This window comes from Rhinichthys klamathensis, unplaced genomic scaffold (assembly GCF_029890125.1).
Source record: "Rhinichthys klamathensis goyatoka isolate OS25496 unplaced genomic scaffold, OSU_Roscu_1.1 h1tg000567l_1, whole genome shotgun sequence".
In the NCBI taxonomy this organism is placed as follows: domain Eukaryota; kingdom Metazoa; phylum Chordata; class Actinopteri; order Cypriniformes; family Leuciscidae; genus Rhinichthys; species Rhinichthys klamathensis.
This window is the reverse complement of record NW_026607033.1, coordinates 1,243,280-1,261,006: the sequence shown is the minus strand read 5'-3', so window position 1 is coordinate 1,261,006 and position 17,727 is coordinate 1,243,280. Positions and strand designations below refer to the sequence as shown.

Sequence of the window (17,727 nt, the reverse complement as noted above, 5' to 3'; positions counted from 1 at the left end):
TTGGTTCAGGTTTGAAATTCATTATCTTTTAATGTAGTCTAATATTAAAAGATAATGTTAAAAGATAATATTAAAAGAAATGTTAAAAGATAATATTAAAAGAAATGGAGGATCCCTTTCCCACTCTACAGATAAAGCGTTGTGAATTCCGGCTCGCGTACCCCGAAGTGATAAAATAAAACAAAATTCTGTATCAAAATTTATAGGCAAGAAAAGTAGTTTGTTTAGGCTGGGTTGTATGAATTACAAACCTGCGCACATATTTTAAAAAGCACATAACTATAGAATTCTGAATGAGCATGTGAACGCCGTCAGCGTTAATCACAGGTTCGCGTTTAAAGTCTGATCATTTCGACGGAGGTGAATCAATCAAAGTTAACTTTAGCTGGAAGTAACATTATTCAAGAACCGCTATAACGCCAAAACAATCTGTTACCTTAAATGATATGTTTATCTCTGTAAAGCTGCTTTGAAACAATCCATTGTTAAAAGCGCTATATAAATGAAGATGACTTGACTTGACTAATATCATAGTAGGACTACCCCCCAAATGCCTACAGCATAGTTGTTATACAGATCGCTAAACATATTGCATTTGATTTGATTACTTTTTTACATTTCTGTCAAATATTAACCATTTTCAAATAAACGGGGTAGTGTTAACCTTATTAAGCACTGAAATCTGTCAAACTTCTTTCAAAGTCCTTCATCACATATTAATATTAAAATAACTTAATTTCCGAGCACCACAAAGTCAGACCTCAGCACCTTTATGCAGGCTACCTTTAATGTAAGATCATTCTTAGGTCACACCAATTTAAAATCATAACATAAAAACTGCAATGGTACTGTTTTTAAAATCATGTGTAGTAGGCCTAAGTGTACAGTAAGTGTGTGTGTAAACATGCTTTAATGAAGTAGACTTCAAAAGCTTTTGAATTTGAGCTTACAGTTCTTTCATCAACCTGTCTTTTACATAAACTTACAAAATAGATACTTTAACTTAGTCCTCAGAATCAGATAGAGGAGTGTTGCTGCTAGCTCCGTTAAGGTATTTCTGTCCCTCCCAAACTGCATTGAAATAGTATGTTTCGCAGCCAGAATTAAAAAAATTTCAGGGGGAGAAACCCCCTGACCCCTCCTAACATGATCCATATCACCCGTCAGAAAACAATTGCAACGTCTCAGATTGTGCCCCCCCAGAATTTTGGCTTGCATGACGCCCCTGCACTTCAGCCTCAAAGTTTTCCAGAAAAGATCTAAAGTCACCATCATTTTGAGTGCGATGTGCTTTCCTGAATCTGATGTAAGACATTCCAAACCCCCTGAGGACAAGGATGAAGGGATTTTTACCAGGAGTTTATTTGAAATACGAACTCTTTGTGCCAATGAGGAACCGTTTTTTCCTAACTGCTGGAGCTCAACATTTTCTCTGATGCAAAATTTCATCTAATGCTTCCAATCACCCAGTCTTGGTAAACTGCCATGATGAAATCGTTGACAGCACTGAAGTGTCACAAACAAAGACGGCAATCAGCTAGCTGTTATTTCAGCCACACTTTATATTAAAATGTCCCTGTTTCTGTGTTTTTATGTAAGTGCTGAGTAGTACTAAACAACAATGTGCATACTTATTTTGTGTAGGTACTTATAATTATTAGAAGTGCTTGCTAATGCACAGTTTTCCACATTTACTTTCTTTTTCAGTTCGTTACATTTACTAAACAATTAATGGGATCTTCTTAAGCTTTTGTACATTTTCAACTTTTCTTTAGTATGTAATGTTGCTGTTTAAGCATGAAGAAGATCAGCAAAGTTACAGAGCACAAACTCTATATCTCTATATCAGTAGGCAATGTTTCTGAACTCCCTGAAACGCCTCCATTGTAGTCTTGAGTTTTCTTCCGAGAACCTCCGAAAATTCCTCATTTAAATAAGTCCTGCCCAAGTAATATCCAAAAAAGGGCCAAGGAGTTGTGTTAGAAGTGTGTTGAAAATCTCGGTTATGGTAAGGGGAATGAAATTTCCAAAACATGTTCAAAGCGGACGACCAATCACAACACACTGGTCCAGCCGACCAATCAGAGCACATTGCGCTTTTCAGAAGGAGGGGCTTCATAGAGACCAGAACTAAACAAGGGTGTGTTTTCCGTAAAGTGACGTAACTCGCTGCTTCACTTCCATAGTACGATGCATCGTTGAAGAAATCAACAAGCTAGTTACAACTGTTTCCCGAAACCATATTGGTGGTTCAACCACATTGGTTAATGATGTCAGGTACGTGGTGGAGTAATAACTTCTATTAATTAGTCTGTTTGAGATAGAAATACTGCTAGATGTTTTGCTATAAATTACGGACGTGGCATCATTTTGAGGACTACGTCTCATTTTTCTCAGTTATTTTACTTTATTTACAAATTAAATTTAGGCTTGTTCTTACGTACTAAAGCATGTACATACACGCACACTCTTTAAAAATGGTGCTTTAAATCTCTTGACAAACTAAAAGACATAAAATGACATTTGTATGTATTCTAAATAAAGGACACAGATTGTACTGAATGTCAGCTTGATTATTTTGTTCAAGATAAGGATGTATTGAGTCCACATGTCAAGCAAACCAGAAACTCTGCTTCTAACCACAGGCTCGAGAGCTGACGTTCCAACCACACAACTTTGCGATGCTGTTTGCGAATGTTCGTTAGAACTATGGTTTCGGCAAACACCGACTCGTTGAATTATGCTGATAACGACGGAACTTGCGAACATAGTTGGCTAACAATGCTTTTGGGAAACACACCCCAAAACAATACTTACAGATTGGGAAGAGATGCGTTGCAACAATGTAATAGGCCCTGCCGTGTATTAAAATACGCAAACACATATTAAAGTTAAGTTTGCTCACGGCAGAGATTGTGCCAACAAAATATGTTTTTTGAACAGGGGTGTCTTAACTTTTGCACACTAAATGGACAAAAGTGGGTGGCACAGTGGATGCAGCAGACATATGACAATGGTCTAAAATTTGGCTAACGATTGCTGAATTGCTTTACACCTTCAGTGAGGAATTTCAGAGCTATAACCGACCTTCCACTTTGATCTGGTTCCTCGAGCAAGAGGAACATGGCAAGATGCTGAACTCCTCAGCCTGATGCATGGAATAGTCCGTACTGGCCACCACGATCCTGTCGCCGAATGTCCAACCCTGAGGTTCGTCCGCTAGCTCCAGAATACTGCAGTTGGACAAGGTGTCTATGGAGATGGAGGCCTGTGGACGCACTGTTGAAGGACACAACACACATATATTTAGCATGGACATATGGTCAATAACTGTCATTCCCAATATAAAGATTTATATGCAGTGCTAGTCTAATCTGATCTGAGATCCATTTAAAGATACATGAAATTGTTTCTGCTTTTTATACATGACCGACCAAACACTTGAACAAAGAACTTAAGATCTTGTTTATTTTATTCATTAAATGATTGATAGAAAAAAAAAAAAATCAAATCCAGATAGAGACATTTAACAAACATAAAGTCATTGTGAGCAACAAAGCCACATGATGACACAACCACATTCCATTGTCTCTACATGCCAACGTTACTTTTACATTTATGCATTTGACAGGTGTTTTTATTCAGAGCAACTTACAGTTCATTCAAGAAATACATTTCATATGTGTTTCCTGGTAATCAAACTCATCATCTTGAAGTTATAGCACATCTTTTATGTATTTTTGTCCCTTAAAAGAGGAACTAAATGAGTTAAAAGCAATGCATTTTGAAAGTATGATTAATAATTATTTTTATATGCATGCTTCTTTATGCATGAGAAAATGAGTAAATGTAATCAATCAGTTCATGTAATGGTCACAATCAATCATAATGTGACAAGAATTCTTCAAAACCTCTTTTCCACCAAAGACAACCAGACAAAGTATTCTGAATTGTAATCAGATGGAGAAACTTCCAAGCTATGTGGCAGCATGTTATGAATTATAGAATGGCATCTTATCAACTAGCCTGGGCTTAATTTACAGACAGACAATGGTTTAGATTAACACAAACCAATTTCAACCAATAAACAAGATGTACCGAGCCATTTTGGGGAAATAAAACCTTGAAACATGTGGCTGAAACATCCAATACTTTGGGCATTTCTGTGACCTTTGAGTTCTGTTAAAATCATTGACAGGAGGAGCACAAAATGTGACACTTATGGGATTTGGGCCTGCAATCTTTGAGAGCAGTTTAACTTGATTGACAATAAAATGTCAGTTTTGGTGCACTCATACACTCCAGATTATGTTCAGTGGAATAAAATCAATGTAACAAAATTACAAAATGCGGGAAATATATTTCTGAAGCTTTTTATCCAATTTGATTTTTGTCTAAATAGACTGCAAAGTGCACACTTTATTTGACAAGTGTAAGAGCTGAAGTTGTTTGTAAACAGCTGACATTTGCCAGAAATTGTCTGAGAGAGCTGCCAACATGAGCTCTTGAGGTCATCACAATTCACTTATAAAGGACGTTAGAGCTTTCACTCTGAGTTTTTACAAAACTCTCATTACGTTTCACAGAAAGTGCTTCTAAAATGAACATCTTAGTCAATGTTAAACATAGAGCGAAACCCAAATCAGTTGTGTAAACTGACATTTACGAAATAAGCAGGACATTCGGTAAGAAATAAAATGTAGGATGGGATTTTATACTTTAAGAATTTATTGGTAATTTCCTTTGTAAGGACAGAGCATTTTATTTTAATCCCAGGCTGTTTTAGTATCTAGGGAAATCCTGTCCATACCCAGCTAGGAAAAAATGATAAAAGCACTGATGTTCATTTACTGAATTGGTGTACAGGAACTGTAAATAAATTACTGAATGGCCCTGCCCAGGCTACGTTCACATTGTCAGTTTTTGGGATTGACATTGAGAAATGTCCCATTTACACAGCAGTGGCATCTTGAATACTGTCTGAGTGTCTGTATGAATGTGCAACGGGGGTGTCAAGTCCGAATTCTCTTACCAGTAACCACAGCGTCAGTGACCCAAGTAATTTCAAAGCCCATACAACTGAAAAGTCTTGTCACTTTTGACACACAAGAGTCCAATCGAGCTACGAGTTCATCCGTCAAATCTTCATTAACCGACAACAGCTTTTATATCTGGGAGGAGAGCGGAGCAATTGAGTCACGTGGTGTAGCACTCAAAACTGACAGGAGCCGCTCCGGTGGAGAACAGTGACTAAATCTAAAACCTTAATATCTCGGTCGATATGAGTTCATGAAACCACACATGAAAACCTGCAACAGCGTACACAGCGTCTCTCTCGCACTGTATGTGAGTCCTGAAAAGTGACATGAGGGTGAGTAACTGACTGACTGAAAAACATACCAAGCTTGCCACACAGGAAACGCACACGGTAGTTGTGGCAAATCCCATCCACCTGCTCTTTGTTGAGGCATACAAAGCCATAGTTTCTGTCAAACTTGGAGAAGACTTCTCCTGTCACGTTGGCAGGGATGCCGTCAAGAGTTTCAGCCTGAAGGCGAAGAAGAACATTTGAAATACAGTGAAACAGTCATCTCTCACATTCAGTACCATTCAAAAGTTTGAGGTCACACTTTTTTTTTTATTCTGCAAGAATGCATGAAATTGATCCGAACAAATGTAACATTAAAGTCATTTATAATGAAACAAAATATATTTAGATTTCAAATAAATGCTGTTCTTTTTAACTTTCTATTCATCAAAGAATCCAGGAAAAAAATCTATCATGGTTTCCACAAAAATATTAAGCAGCACAACTGTTTTCAACTTGATAATAAGAAATGAGCGATGGCAACTGAAAATGCAGCCATCACAGAAATAAATTACATTTTAAAATATATTTAAATACAGATATAGTAATATTTTACAGTATTACTCTTTCTACTGTAGTTTTTATTAAATAAATGCAGCCTTTTTAAAACATCTTACCACAATCATTTGTACATTAGTGTAATGTGCACAAATAGACGCCAAAACTGGAATGGCTGTGATTTATTGAAGTATGCACAATATATTAGCCAATACTACCATTGATTTTTAATTAGGGCAATGTTATTGTTTCTGGCTGTTTAATGCCTGATTTTTATTATATTTGTCTATAATTTGTATTAATACTGACCATCATACTGGTTATGGGCCATTATATAATATGTGAAAACTCTGTTTTTAGTAAATATAGTAGCATTTAGTAAGTGTGTAGTACGCAATAAGTTAGTCTTCCATTCATCCAAACATATATTTACCTCAATATCAAGAGGGTTACTGCACAGACGCTCCGGAAAAGCTTTGTGGAGGTCGGACAGTTTCTCCCAGTCACCTGACCCCCTCTCGTCGTCACGGTCGAACCATTCTGTCCATTCGGCCTCTAAAAACCACACAAACAGACACTCAGATTAAAACGCAGGAGAACGCTGCCATCCCTCCAGCATTGCCCAACAAACAGGCTCTGTGTAGATATTAGTCTCATTTACATCTTTAATCTTCCTGCTTTGCAATTCTGCCTGTCAAAGCCTATTTATGCAGAGATAATTACAGTTCTCCCTCCCTGTTTTGCCGTCTGCACTGCCAAACCTACAGGGAATTCAGCCTACTTTGGTTGCATTGCATTCAAATCAAACCAAAGACAAAAAAAAAGACACCTATGCCATGCAATAGAAAAGACGTTCCTCCTTCGCTCTCCACTATGATCAGGGCAGAAATCTCAAGTGTTCACGCTGTTCGGGGAATGCTTGAAAATGATTAGGAGCTACAACAAATTATAAAGAGCCCTCCAATGCAAAAGAGCTCTCAGAATCCACTCCAAGAGTGTGGTGGAAAATTTACAGTGTATATTAACATGGGGAAAGTGAATTGGTGTCAAACTGAAGTGTGTATTGTATAAATTACCAATGACTTGCAAAATCACTCTCATGGTTAGGTGAGTGTACTGTCACTTAAAAAATGTGTTACGCACAATGTTTTGTGGATTTTTGTTCATGCCTTTTAGCTTTGAGGTTAATCAATATGCTTTGGTACTCCTAAAAGTTGGCAAAACAAGTTGTCACATATTTTTTGTCCAATGTTCTCAAGAATGAGAAAGCAGATCATGGCTGTGATGTAAATTAAAGGCTACAAGTTTCTTTCTTTTAAAAAAGAAAGTTCTTCATGTCCCATAAACTAAGGAAAAAAATGGCGTAGGATTTACTCTGATATAATTTTCACTCAGAAGCTGCTAGTAAATGTCGCAAATAATTACAAAGAAACGGAAAGTAATACACCGAATCAAATGTGACATTTTGAAGAAGAACGATTAAAATAGCATTTTATTGTAAAACGTATTCCAATATTTTATTCATGACTTTGAAAAATATATATATATACTGTAAAAAAAAAATATATATATATATTTTTCAAAGTCATGAATAAAATATTGGAATATACTTCCTTTTTCAATAGGAAATATATACAAAAAACATATATATATACCAATTATTCTTCAAATTAAATTTTTACAAATGACCATTAAAGACCCCATAAAATGGTTTGATGAGAACGACTTTCCTGTGTTGGCGTATTTCCTATTGAAGCAGGAAGTTGGGGCAGAAGAGCTTGTCAGTAGCCTTTAGTTGAGTGCAAGATAAGTCATCAAGATTTTTGATCCATTGCCAGAAGAAAAATGCATACACTACCATTCAAAAGTCCGGGTCAGAAATTAATTTGACATTTGAAAAAAAATTATACTTTTATTCACCAAGGAAGCATTCAACTTGATAATTCAAGGGACAGTAAAGACATTTATAAATAAATAAATGCTCAAATAAATGCTGTTCTTTTGAACTTCCAATCCTGAAAAAAAATGTATCACAGTTTCCACCACAAATCAGCATATTAAAATGATATCTGAAGGATCATGTGACACTGAAGACTGGAATAATGATGCTAAAAATTCAGCTTTGCATCACAAGAATAAATTACATTTTAAAATATATTAAAATGGAAAACAGTTCATTTAAATTGTAATCATTTTTCACAATATTGCTGATTTTACTGTATTTTTGACCAAATAAATGCACCCTTAATAAGCATAAGAGACTTCTTTCATAAACGTAAAAAATGTTCTAACCGACCCCAAACTTTAGAACGGTTGTGTATATACAGTAAAACTCAACTTTTAGGAGAGCAATATCAGTGATATCTAAGGTAAAAAACACAAAGCTCTTATTTTGATTTCATGGGCCCAAACCTTGTTCCTGGAATTCCAGAATAAATTGTGCCCACTTTTCCCCATCTGTGCGCTGTAATCACATGGCAGAACTTTAATTCTACATCTAAATGAGTTCATTCTCTGCCCATAATACGATCTTGCACACTTGTTAACTAAATTATCACTTTGGTGATGAACAAACAGATGGCATCTTCTAAATGGGGATGTTCATTTGGACTGGTTGAGGATGTACAGGTGTAAGTGGTGGGCTGGGAAATTAAGCTGCTGGGACTTGGGGGCGGACAGACAGACGCCACACGGATATTATTTAACAGCATCGAGAACTATGGGATATTGGAAGATCTTTTTACTGAGATCAAGATATGAGAGGTGGAGGTGAACCAAATATGGCATTTCAGATCACCATTCATATTATGGAACACTCTTACAAGATTCATTTTAGCAGCATTATTTAATCTAGGGTGAATTCAGGGTGATTGGGACACCTTTTCCAAGTCATCTCATTACTCAAGTCTTCGGTGTCACATGATTCTTCCGAAATCATTTTAATATCCTGATTTTCTGCTCAAGAAACATTTCTTATTATTATCAATGTTAAAACAAGTTGTACTGATTCATATTTTTTTCTTTTTCAAGATTATTTGATGAATAGAAAGTTCAAAAATCTTACTTTATTTGAAATAGATAACTTTTGTAACATTATAAATGTCTTAACTTTCACTTTTGATAAGGTTTTATAATGCCCTGCTGGAAAGACTGGCACAGCTGGTCACCAGAACTAGGTTAACCAGCAGGACATCAAGAAACACCATACTGGTCTACAAGATTCACTAGTTGAAGGAATACTTCAACCTATATCCATGTCATTCTAACCCTGTATTATTCATTCTTCTAGGAAACACAATGGGAGATGTTAGAACATCTGAGCGTTTTTTATTCCATGCATCAAAAGTGGAGTGTGATTTATACAGCCATGCTGGAAAAAGAGCAAAATCTCAACATGAAATCACCATAAAAGTAGTCCATCTGACAAGAGGTTGCACTACAAATAATCATTATCCTTTACTCTGACGTACTGGTTTGAACATTTTCTGTCAAGTTCTATTTTTATCCATCTGTAAAATACTGTAGCACTTGGTATTTTTAATGTGACACTGACATCTTCTATTGCAGGGAAAATAACTCTTGTTCTGCAAGAGTTTTTTGGGTTTTTTTTTACCAACCAGTAGGTTCTTGGCCTTTTCTGCTCTAACAATGTGAAAGAGACTCTTTAATGAGCAATAACATTTGAGTCATTTCTCTCTCCTCAAATCTTCTCTCATCTGTTTTCACAGGGACACTTTAAATTGTCTTTCCCCCCTTTTTTCTTACTAGTATCTTTTACAGTGGGAATGTTTCTAGAGAAACGCATTAGACATTTAATCGGTCAAAATGATGGAAAGGGTCAGTCAATCTTCTCAAAATTCAGTAAATGGTGGAACATTTTCAGTTAACGCAACCGCTGCATATGACCATCCGCTATAATCCAATCCCCACCTTTTGGACTTTATTTGTGCCCTCTTGTCAATAAATTTATGTGAGCTTTTTGTGTGCGGATCTTCATTTTTTCTTTTTTGATTTTGAGCTGCTTTTATATCTACGCAATAGAATATAAACAAATTTAGAATTTGGCATGTAACAGGATTTTTTTTGATGAATTGAAAGTTCAAAAGAACAGCATTTAGTTGAAATATAAATCTTTGTAACACTATAAATGTCTTTAGCATCCTTGCTTAAAAATATGATTCATTTCTTTTAAAAAAACATAAAAAAAATCCTGACATTAAAGTTCACATACAAAAAAAATCATTTTTAATTGACTTTATTACATTTTTATCTGTTCCTCATTTATATTAAGATATCATGATTTCATAAGACTTGAAACATTCAGTAGCACATCGATTTATGATACTTTTATGCAGCTTTTCTGCTTATGCTGCTTTCAAAGCTTAACAGCCCCTATTAACTTCTCCTTTTGTGAAGAACGAATATAACATGAGGGTGAGTAAATGATGAAAACATTTTAAAATTTGAGTGAATTATTTGACCAACACCAAACCGCCATGAACCAACCTGGACCTGAAAAATGAATCATGGGTGTGTGTTTTGCAGAGGTGGAGAGGTGTGTTTGTACCTTGAACCCACTGACTGATGGTGGTGATGGTGAAATGCTCTCCGTAACCTGAGTGAAACACCCGAGAGCTCCTGGCCTCAGACGAAGCCTTGGTTCCTGAACACACAAACACACACCAGCATCAGAAGAGACAAACGGCTCGCCTTCAAGATATTTTGTTTATGTGCTGCTGTTTGCTTTTCATCGCTGAGCAAAGAAGTGGGCAAAAGAGGCTCACCCTGATAGACAGCATGATCCTCGACCGCTGTGGAGGCGTCCCCCTTGACTGTAATAAAACTCCACGGATGCCTGCAGACACACACACACACGGGAGAAAAGGACGAATGAGGGATAAATAAGTCTGAGAAGTTGGCCATGAATAAGTTGTCCCTCCTAGACAAATGTTGACTTAAGATGTGATAGGCGGCTCGTGCTTCTCAGAGAGAACTGGGTAATTATAACGCCAGAGTTTCCCATCAGCCCCTGCTCCATTATGAGATAAACAGCCTGACTGACACCATCACCAGCACAATTTGCTTCAGCTAGACCAGACTGACGGGCCAAAGAGGTGTTGCTGCACCATCTGTCCAGCAGGAGTGCTCTCTGTGCATACGACGACCACGACATGTGACGATGCAGAGATTTCAGGAGGAAATGTCACCACAAACCAAAGTCCAATTTTCTGATATACTAAAATAACACTGGTAGACACTCTTAAGCTGACCCTACCCCATAGTTTTTTAAACAAGAAATGTTTTTCGTTTATTTTATTTTCATATTATATGTATGCAATGTATTTATGCATTATGCATATAATAAACTAATTATGAGGACTAAGGCCAGAATACGTTATACAAGTATGCAAACTCAGCATATAAGTGGCAATTTTTGAAAGATACTCAGAGCTTTGTAGGAAGGCATTTAGTAGCAAATAAACCTGCATTGTGCCAATGTACTGACCTCCATCATTTTCATATCTAAGGAAGCAAGCACGCAATTATAATGATTTTTGAGTTTAGAGGCTGGAGAGGGAAAAGAAAAGACATGCAATCTTTAATCAGGATGGCCAAATTCATGTTCAGTGTGAACATAACCATTTTGCAGATGTAAAATGCATATATAAAAGGCCTCTGTCCTGAGCTATTTTTCCTGATGTGATTAGATTTGTGTGTGGAAAACAATCACATGTAGAACCATTTCTGTATTTGTATCCTGGTTTTTCATTAAACATTTTAATTACTCCAAAGTTGTTATCTGTCACAGCTATGCTGATATTATTCTCACAGCACAGCTTCACTCATGTAAACAACAATGTTATTTTATCCATCCCAGAAAAAAACAAATTTGCTCAGAGGTTGCCGTTTCATAGTTTATGAGACATAATGGAGTTCTCGGTTCCATTTAAATATAAGCTTTGTTTCTCCTACAATTCCATAGGAGAAAGAAAAATTAAACAAGACATTCAGAAAGAGTATACAGCTATAAATTTCTTTGGATTTTTTCATTCCTAATGCATAACGATCTGCAGCCCATTTACAATATCATAGGATTCGTTCTAGTAATTTTCTAGTAATGACTTCATAAATTCATGCAATTTATATTCCATAAACTGAAAAGGCTGCACAAACCCTGTTCTTGGAGATGGACCATCCTGCAGAATTCAGTTCCAACTCTAATCAAACACACCTGAACCAGCCAATCACCCAATTCATTATTATCCATCCTAAACAGTATGCGATTAGAATTAGTTAGCTGCCCGTATTATATACTTTACTCTGGTATAGATTTGCATGGTGTGCCATCGATGCATGCTTTTTAGGATAAAAAACACACAACCCTTTGTGCAGAAAAAAAGAATCTGCATTATTTCAAATTGACTTAGCTTGTTGCTCTTTTTTTGTTTGTTTTCCTTTTTTATTAAAGAGGAACTATTATGCCTTTTACATTTCTTAATGTTGCTGTTTGAGCATGAAAAAAGGTCTGCAAAGTTACAAAGCACAAAGTCACTCCAAAGGGAGCTATTCTCTACCTCAGTAAGCACTGTTTCTGAACTCCCTGAAACGCCGCCACTGTAGTCTTGAGACTTCTTCCGGGAACGTTCACGTCAAAATATTCCTCAAGTAAATAATTCCATACTCAAAATAAATGGGCGAGGCCTGGTTGAGTGTGATGAAACTCATGGTTATGGTAAGGGGTGTGACATTTTTTAAACACACTGGAAGCGGTTGACCAATCACAACACACTCATCCTGCTAACCAATCAGAGCAAAAATTAAACAAGACATTCAGAAAGAGTATACAGCTATACATTTCTTTGTATTTTTTCATTCCTAATGCATAACGATCTGCAGCCCATTTGCAATATTATAGGATTCGTTCTAGTAATTTTCTAGTAATGACTTCATAAATTCATGCAATTTATATTCCATAAACTGAAAAGGCTGCACAAACCCTGTTCCTGGAGATGGACCATCCTGCAGAATTCAGTTCCAACTCTAATCAAACACACCTGAACCAGCGGTTGGCCAATCACAACACACTCATCCTGCTGACCAATCAGAGCACATTGCGCTTTTTGGAAGGAGCGGCTTCATAGAGACCAGGGCTGTGTTTCCCAAAAGCATCATCAGCCTAAGTAGATCATAGAGCCATTGCCACCAATGGTCTCTACGATCAACTTAGCTCACGATACTTTTGAGAAACGCAACCCAGAACTAAACAGAGTGTTACTGACAGACTGGGAAGAGAGGTGCTGCAACAATGTAAAATATATGAAAAATAATGTGATTTTTTAACATTCAAACATGAAGACCTATTCTAGTAGACCCTAAAAACAAAATCAAGGCTTTGTAAAAAGGCATAATATGGCCTTTTTAAACCCTTTTATATTCCAGGCTATAAAACACTTTGAGTTGCATCTTATGTGTAAAAGGTGCTATTACAGTAAAAAGTATTATTATTATTATTACTATTATTATTATATCCACACCCTTAAGGCATGTTTTATGCATTTCCATCAAACGCTCCATAAAACCGTTCTCTAGTCTCCTATTAGAGTTGGCACCAAACCGTGTGCAGAAAGATAGAACTGCAGGATTTGCCACTGATTTAGATGCCATTTCAAGAAACATACTGTATTTCACTGATCTCAGACTAGCGATGTAAAGAGGAAGATGTGAATGCATTCAGGCTGATTGACACATGCATACTCGACTAAATCAGACTACCCTAAATTCAGTGTCCAACTAATGCTGAAGAGAACTCTAGACTTGTCATGGATAAGCAAGTATTGGTAAGTTGGAAACGAGTCATATTACCGGAAGCCAAGTCGATGGAAGTGCCGGCTACCAAGCTTAGTGAGAGCCTTTTTAGCCAGATCCTCCAGGTTGTTGGATCCTTCATCATTAACCACCATGGCCAAGATCTGCCCAGTTTCCACCTTGTCTACATACTGGGCCAGCCGCCTGCTCTCGTCCTTGCTTCTATATGTGTCAAACCTACAAACACACACACACACACACACACACACACACAAACGTAAAAGTGGGTCACAAAGATTAATCATAGACCAGTCAAGGAACGTTACAGAAGCCAGTAAGCATACTGAGCATGAATGATTGTTTTGAAATCTGTGATTCAATAACAGATGCTCATTTCTGCAATGAATAATAGTTGCTGATCAATTGCCTGCAATGAAGCCAACTTGGATGCGCTGTTTGTTTTGACAGTCGATTTGTAATTACTGTTTTAATTCCAACTACACATTAAAACCATCAGTTAGTTGGTTTTACATGATGTACTGAAGTAACAACCCCTAATCCATCAAGAAGCAAAAACGCATTTATTAAAAATAAACTTCATGTAGAATCATGTCTCACTGACCTATCAGAGTGAAGCACCTCTCCAGTCTTGGGGTTAATGACGTGAATGAGGATGCCTCTGTTTCCCCAGCTCCTCTCGAAATGGTAACTGTTCTCATTACCCTGCCCAGGATGGAGGGTTTTGCTCAGGAACGTCCATGACAGCTTCTTTCCTGAGTGAATTTCTAAGGTTCCTCCAGTTCCAACGCCAATGTATTTGCGGCCAAAATAACTGTGTTCAACCTCGCTGTCATCAGACCTTTTTGAAAACAAGAAGAATAAGAAGAAAAAATACAACTAATCAGATTGTCTCATGTAGGGTTGTGCGTGATTCAGAATTGAATTGAGAATGCCTTTTAAATTCCAATTCAGTTCCAGTTGCGATTCGGATTTGTAATTTTAGAAAGTAAAATGAAAGGGCACTGAATTTTAAAGAAATTTATATAACTGTAATTTTAACTAGAAAATTAAAGTTTATCTGAAAGTTTACAAAGCCTTTAAAGGAGAACTCCGGCGCAAAATGAACCTTTGGTCTAATTACACATTGTTACCTAGTCAACCGTTATCTGAGATTTGTTTTCATGATTATCGAATGTAAATAGTTTTATCTCTAAAAACAGTTTAGCCTATAAAGCTAGTATAACGCTAGTATATTGGGCATAGTGTAATGACAAATAAAAATCGCTTGTTAATACCACTAACAAGGCTGAAAATAGACCCACACTAACACGGTAGCATAATGAGGGTCCCTACCTTCAAACCGAAGCATTGAGAACTTTGTAAGTGTACAGACAGTTTAATAAGAAGATATTTTAAACATACAGTCAACTTCGCGTATACAGGCAGAAGCCATCTTTGAAATACAGCCTTTACCAGTTGATCTACGAACGCCGATCCAAGTGCGCTGGTGAGAATGTGAACGAGCTATAAGTTGTGATAAGGTGAGCGCGAACAGCAGGCTTGGATCGGCGTTCGTAGATCGACTGGTAAAGGCTGTATTTCAAAGATGGCTCCTGTCTGTATACGCGAAGTTGACTGTATGTTTAAAATATCTTCTTATTAAACTGTCTGTACACTTACAAAGTTCTCAATGCTTCGGTTTGAAGGTAGGGACCCTCATTATGCTACCGTGTTAGTGTGGGGCTATTTTCAGCCTTGTTAGTGGTATTAACAAGCGATTTTTATTTGTCATTACACTATGCCCAATATACTAGCATTATACTAGCTTTATAGGCTAAACTGTTTTTAGAGATAAAACTATTTACATTCGATAATCATGAAAACAAATCTCAGATAACGGTTGACTAGGTAACAATGTGTAATTAGACCAAAGGTTCATTTTGCGCCGGAGTTCTCCTTTAAGTTTGAAGATTTTATAGGTCAGACTATCTTAAATGCTTAGATATATTATCAAAGTTCTGTAGTTTTTATTGTGGAGGGCAAAACATATAATGCATCAAAAGCATTATATGTATTATGTATTATATTTAGATTTTTCAAAAAATTAGTAAAAATTAGTAAAAAAAAAGTAAACCTAAATTATTTCAGTCCAGTAAGTGTTCATCTTGAAATATTACTGTATAAAAAACAGTAAAGATTTTACAGCAAATAAATACATGTGTACCAACAACCTAAATCATGGCAATTTTTACAATTATGCTAAAAAAGTATAAACAGATGACAGAAGGCATGTAGTAGATTGTGTGCAACAGAGTTTCAACAAAGTCATGCAATCACATTGATAATTTAGAGGGCTTAGAAATGTATGTATCAATTATGATACAATATGTGTATGGGGCTCAAAACAGATCTAACACATTTCTATCCGTTAAAATTCTCCTCCAAAACTTTCTTTACTCTGTAAGTGCCCTTATGAAGGCTGCAGGAGTCTGATGATTTTTCAAAGATTATATTCATACCTGCCAAAGAGAGAGATGGTGAGGTTGCCTTTGTAAGGGCATTCTGGACTGCCGATGTGAAGTTCGCCCTTGTTCCCGATGAGGATGTGCCTAGCCCGCAGAATAATGGGTCGATTGGAATCGGCTATCACAAGCTTCCCTAAAAAGAGCAAAATAATCAAGTCAATCCTGATCTCTCACCACTGATTTTCAACCAATGAGCATGCAGGATATTTTCCAACTCCAATTCTAGTTCTAAAAGTAAACAAACACTGCAAAAAATGTCTTACTCTGTATGTTTGACTTGATTTCTAGTACAGACACAGCTGACAGGGAACATTGAATTTAAGCTAATGTTCTGGCAAGGTTCTCTCAAAGTTATGGACAAACATTATGCCAGTAACATTAATAGAATGTTCATTCAAAGTTATCTTTATTAATGTTCAATTCAATTCAATTAAATTTTATTTTCAATCATTATACAGATATACATACATGCATAACAACCAAAAAAAAGGTGTTGGCTGAAGCCTATGCTTATTATGCCCACCTTTTGTACATAATTACGCAATTAGCGGCACTTTTCTCTCTGGATTTAACTTTTCAAAATAAACGTACATTTTACATAAGAACATTTCCAAGATGTTCATACATGATTACAAAGGTACACATCTCAGACATTATTTCAATAGTTAACATATAACGTAAACAAATTAATCATATTGAGTTTTATAAATATTTATCACCTTGTTTTTAAACATTTTTTTAAAATTACAGAGTGAATTACACAATTTTAATTCCTTGACACAATTATTCCATAGGTTTACTCCTTTAACAGATATGTATCTATTTTTTGTGTTAGTTCTTGCTCTTACTTTTTTAAACATATACATTCCTCTTAGCTTATACTGACTTTCTCTTTCGAACAGCCTCTGAACACAATTTGGAAGTAAATTCTTATAAACTTTATACATGGTCTGTGCAGTATAAAGGTCAACTAAATCAACAAATTTTAAAGCTAGTAAATTAATAAATAATCTATTTGTTGGTTCATAATAGTCTGCCCGTTTTACAATCCTTATTGCTTTCTTTTGTAACATATTTAATTTGTATTAGTTTTATATGTATGACCCCACACCTCCACACAATAAGTAATGTATGGAACTATGAGTGAACAACACAATATATATAATGACTTTTCATTCAAAATATGTTTTATTCTATTTAATATTGCAATGGATTTAGACATTTTTGTTTTTACATTATTCACATTATTGTGAATACATTGTTTTTACATTATTCTATAATAATTATGTTCTTAAAATGTTAGCACAAAAATATTATTTACAGATCAGTTATGGAATGTTTTTACCTGGATGTTACTACATATTTCAAAACGTTTAGGGAACATTCAAAAGTAACATTCCCATAATGTTTGCAATATAAAAAATAATAATAATATTCGAATGACCAAGAAAAAAGTTTTTAAAACGTTTACAAAACTAGACGAAAACATAATTTTTTTTATAACTAAGTGGGAACATATTAAAATATTCT

General features: G+C 35.9%; 1 protein-coding gene across 2 annotated transcripts in view; it reads right to left on the bottom strand.

The window, feature by feature from the left end:
• cemip (cell migration inducing hyaluronidase 1) overlaps positions 1-17,727 on the bottom strand; it is a 130,598-nt gene that overhangs the window by 47,812 nt on the left and 65,059 nt on the right. For both annotated transcript variants that reach the window (XM_056239589.1, XM_056239590.1), the window contains exons 4-11: positions 16,192-16,330; positions 14,295-14,531; positions 13,730-13,909; positions 10,651-10,721; positions 10,434-10,529; positions 6,300-6,421; positions 5,401-5,548; positions 3,088-3,279 (exon numbers count right to left, since the gene is read on the bottom strand). In XM_056239589.1, the coding sequence (XP_056095564.1) occupies positions 3,088-3,279; positions 5,401-5,548; positions 6,300-6,421; positions 10,434-10,529; positions 10,651-10,721; positions 13,730-13,909; positions 14,295-14,531; positions 16,192-16,330 (1,185 nt within the window). The remainder of the gene's footprint in view (positions 1-3,087; positions 3,280-5,400; positions 5,549-6,299; positions 6,422-10,433; positions 10,530-10,650; positions 10,722-13,729; positions 13,910-14,294; positions 14,532-16,191; positions 16,331-17,727) is intronic.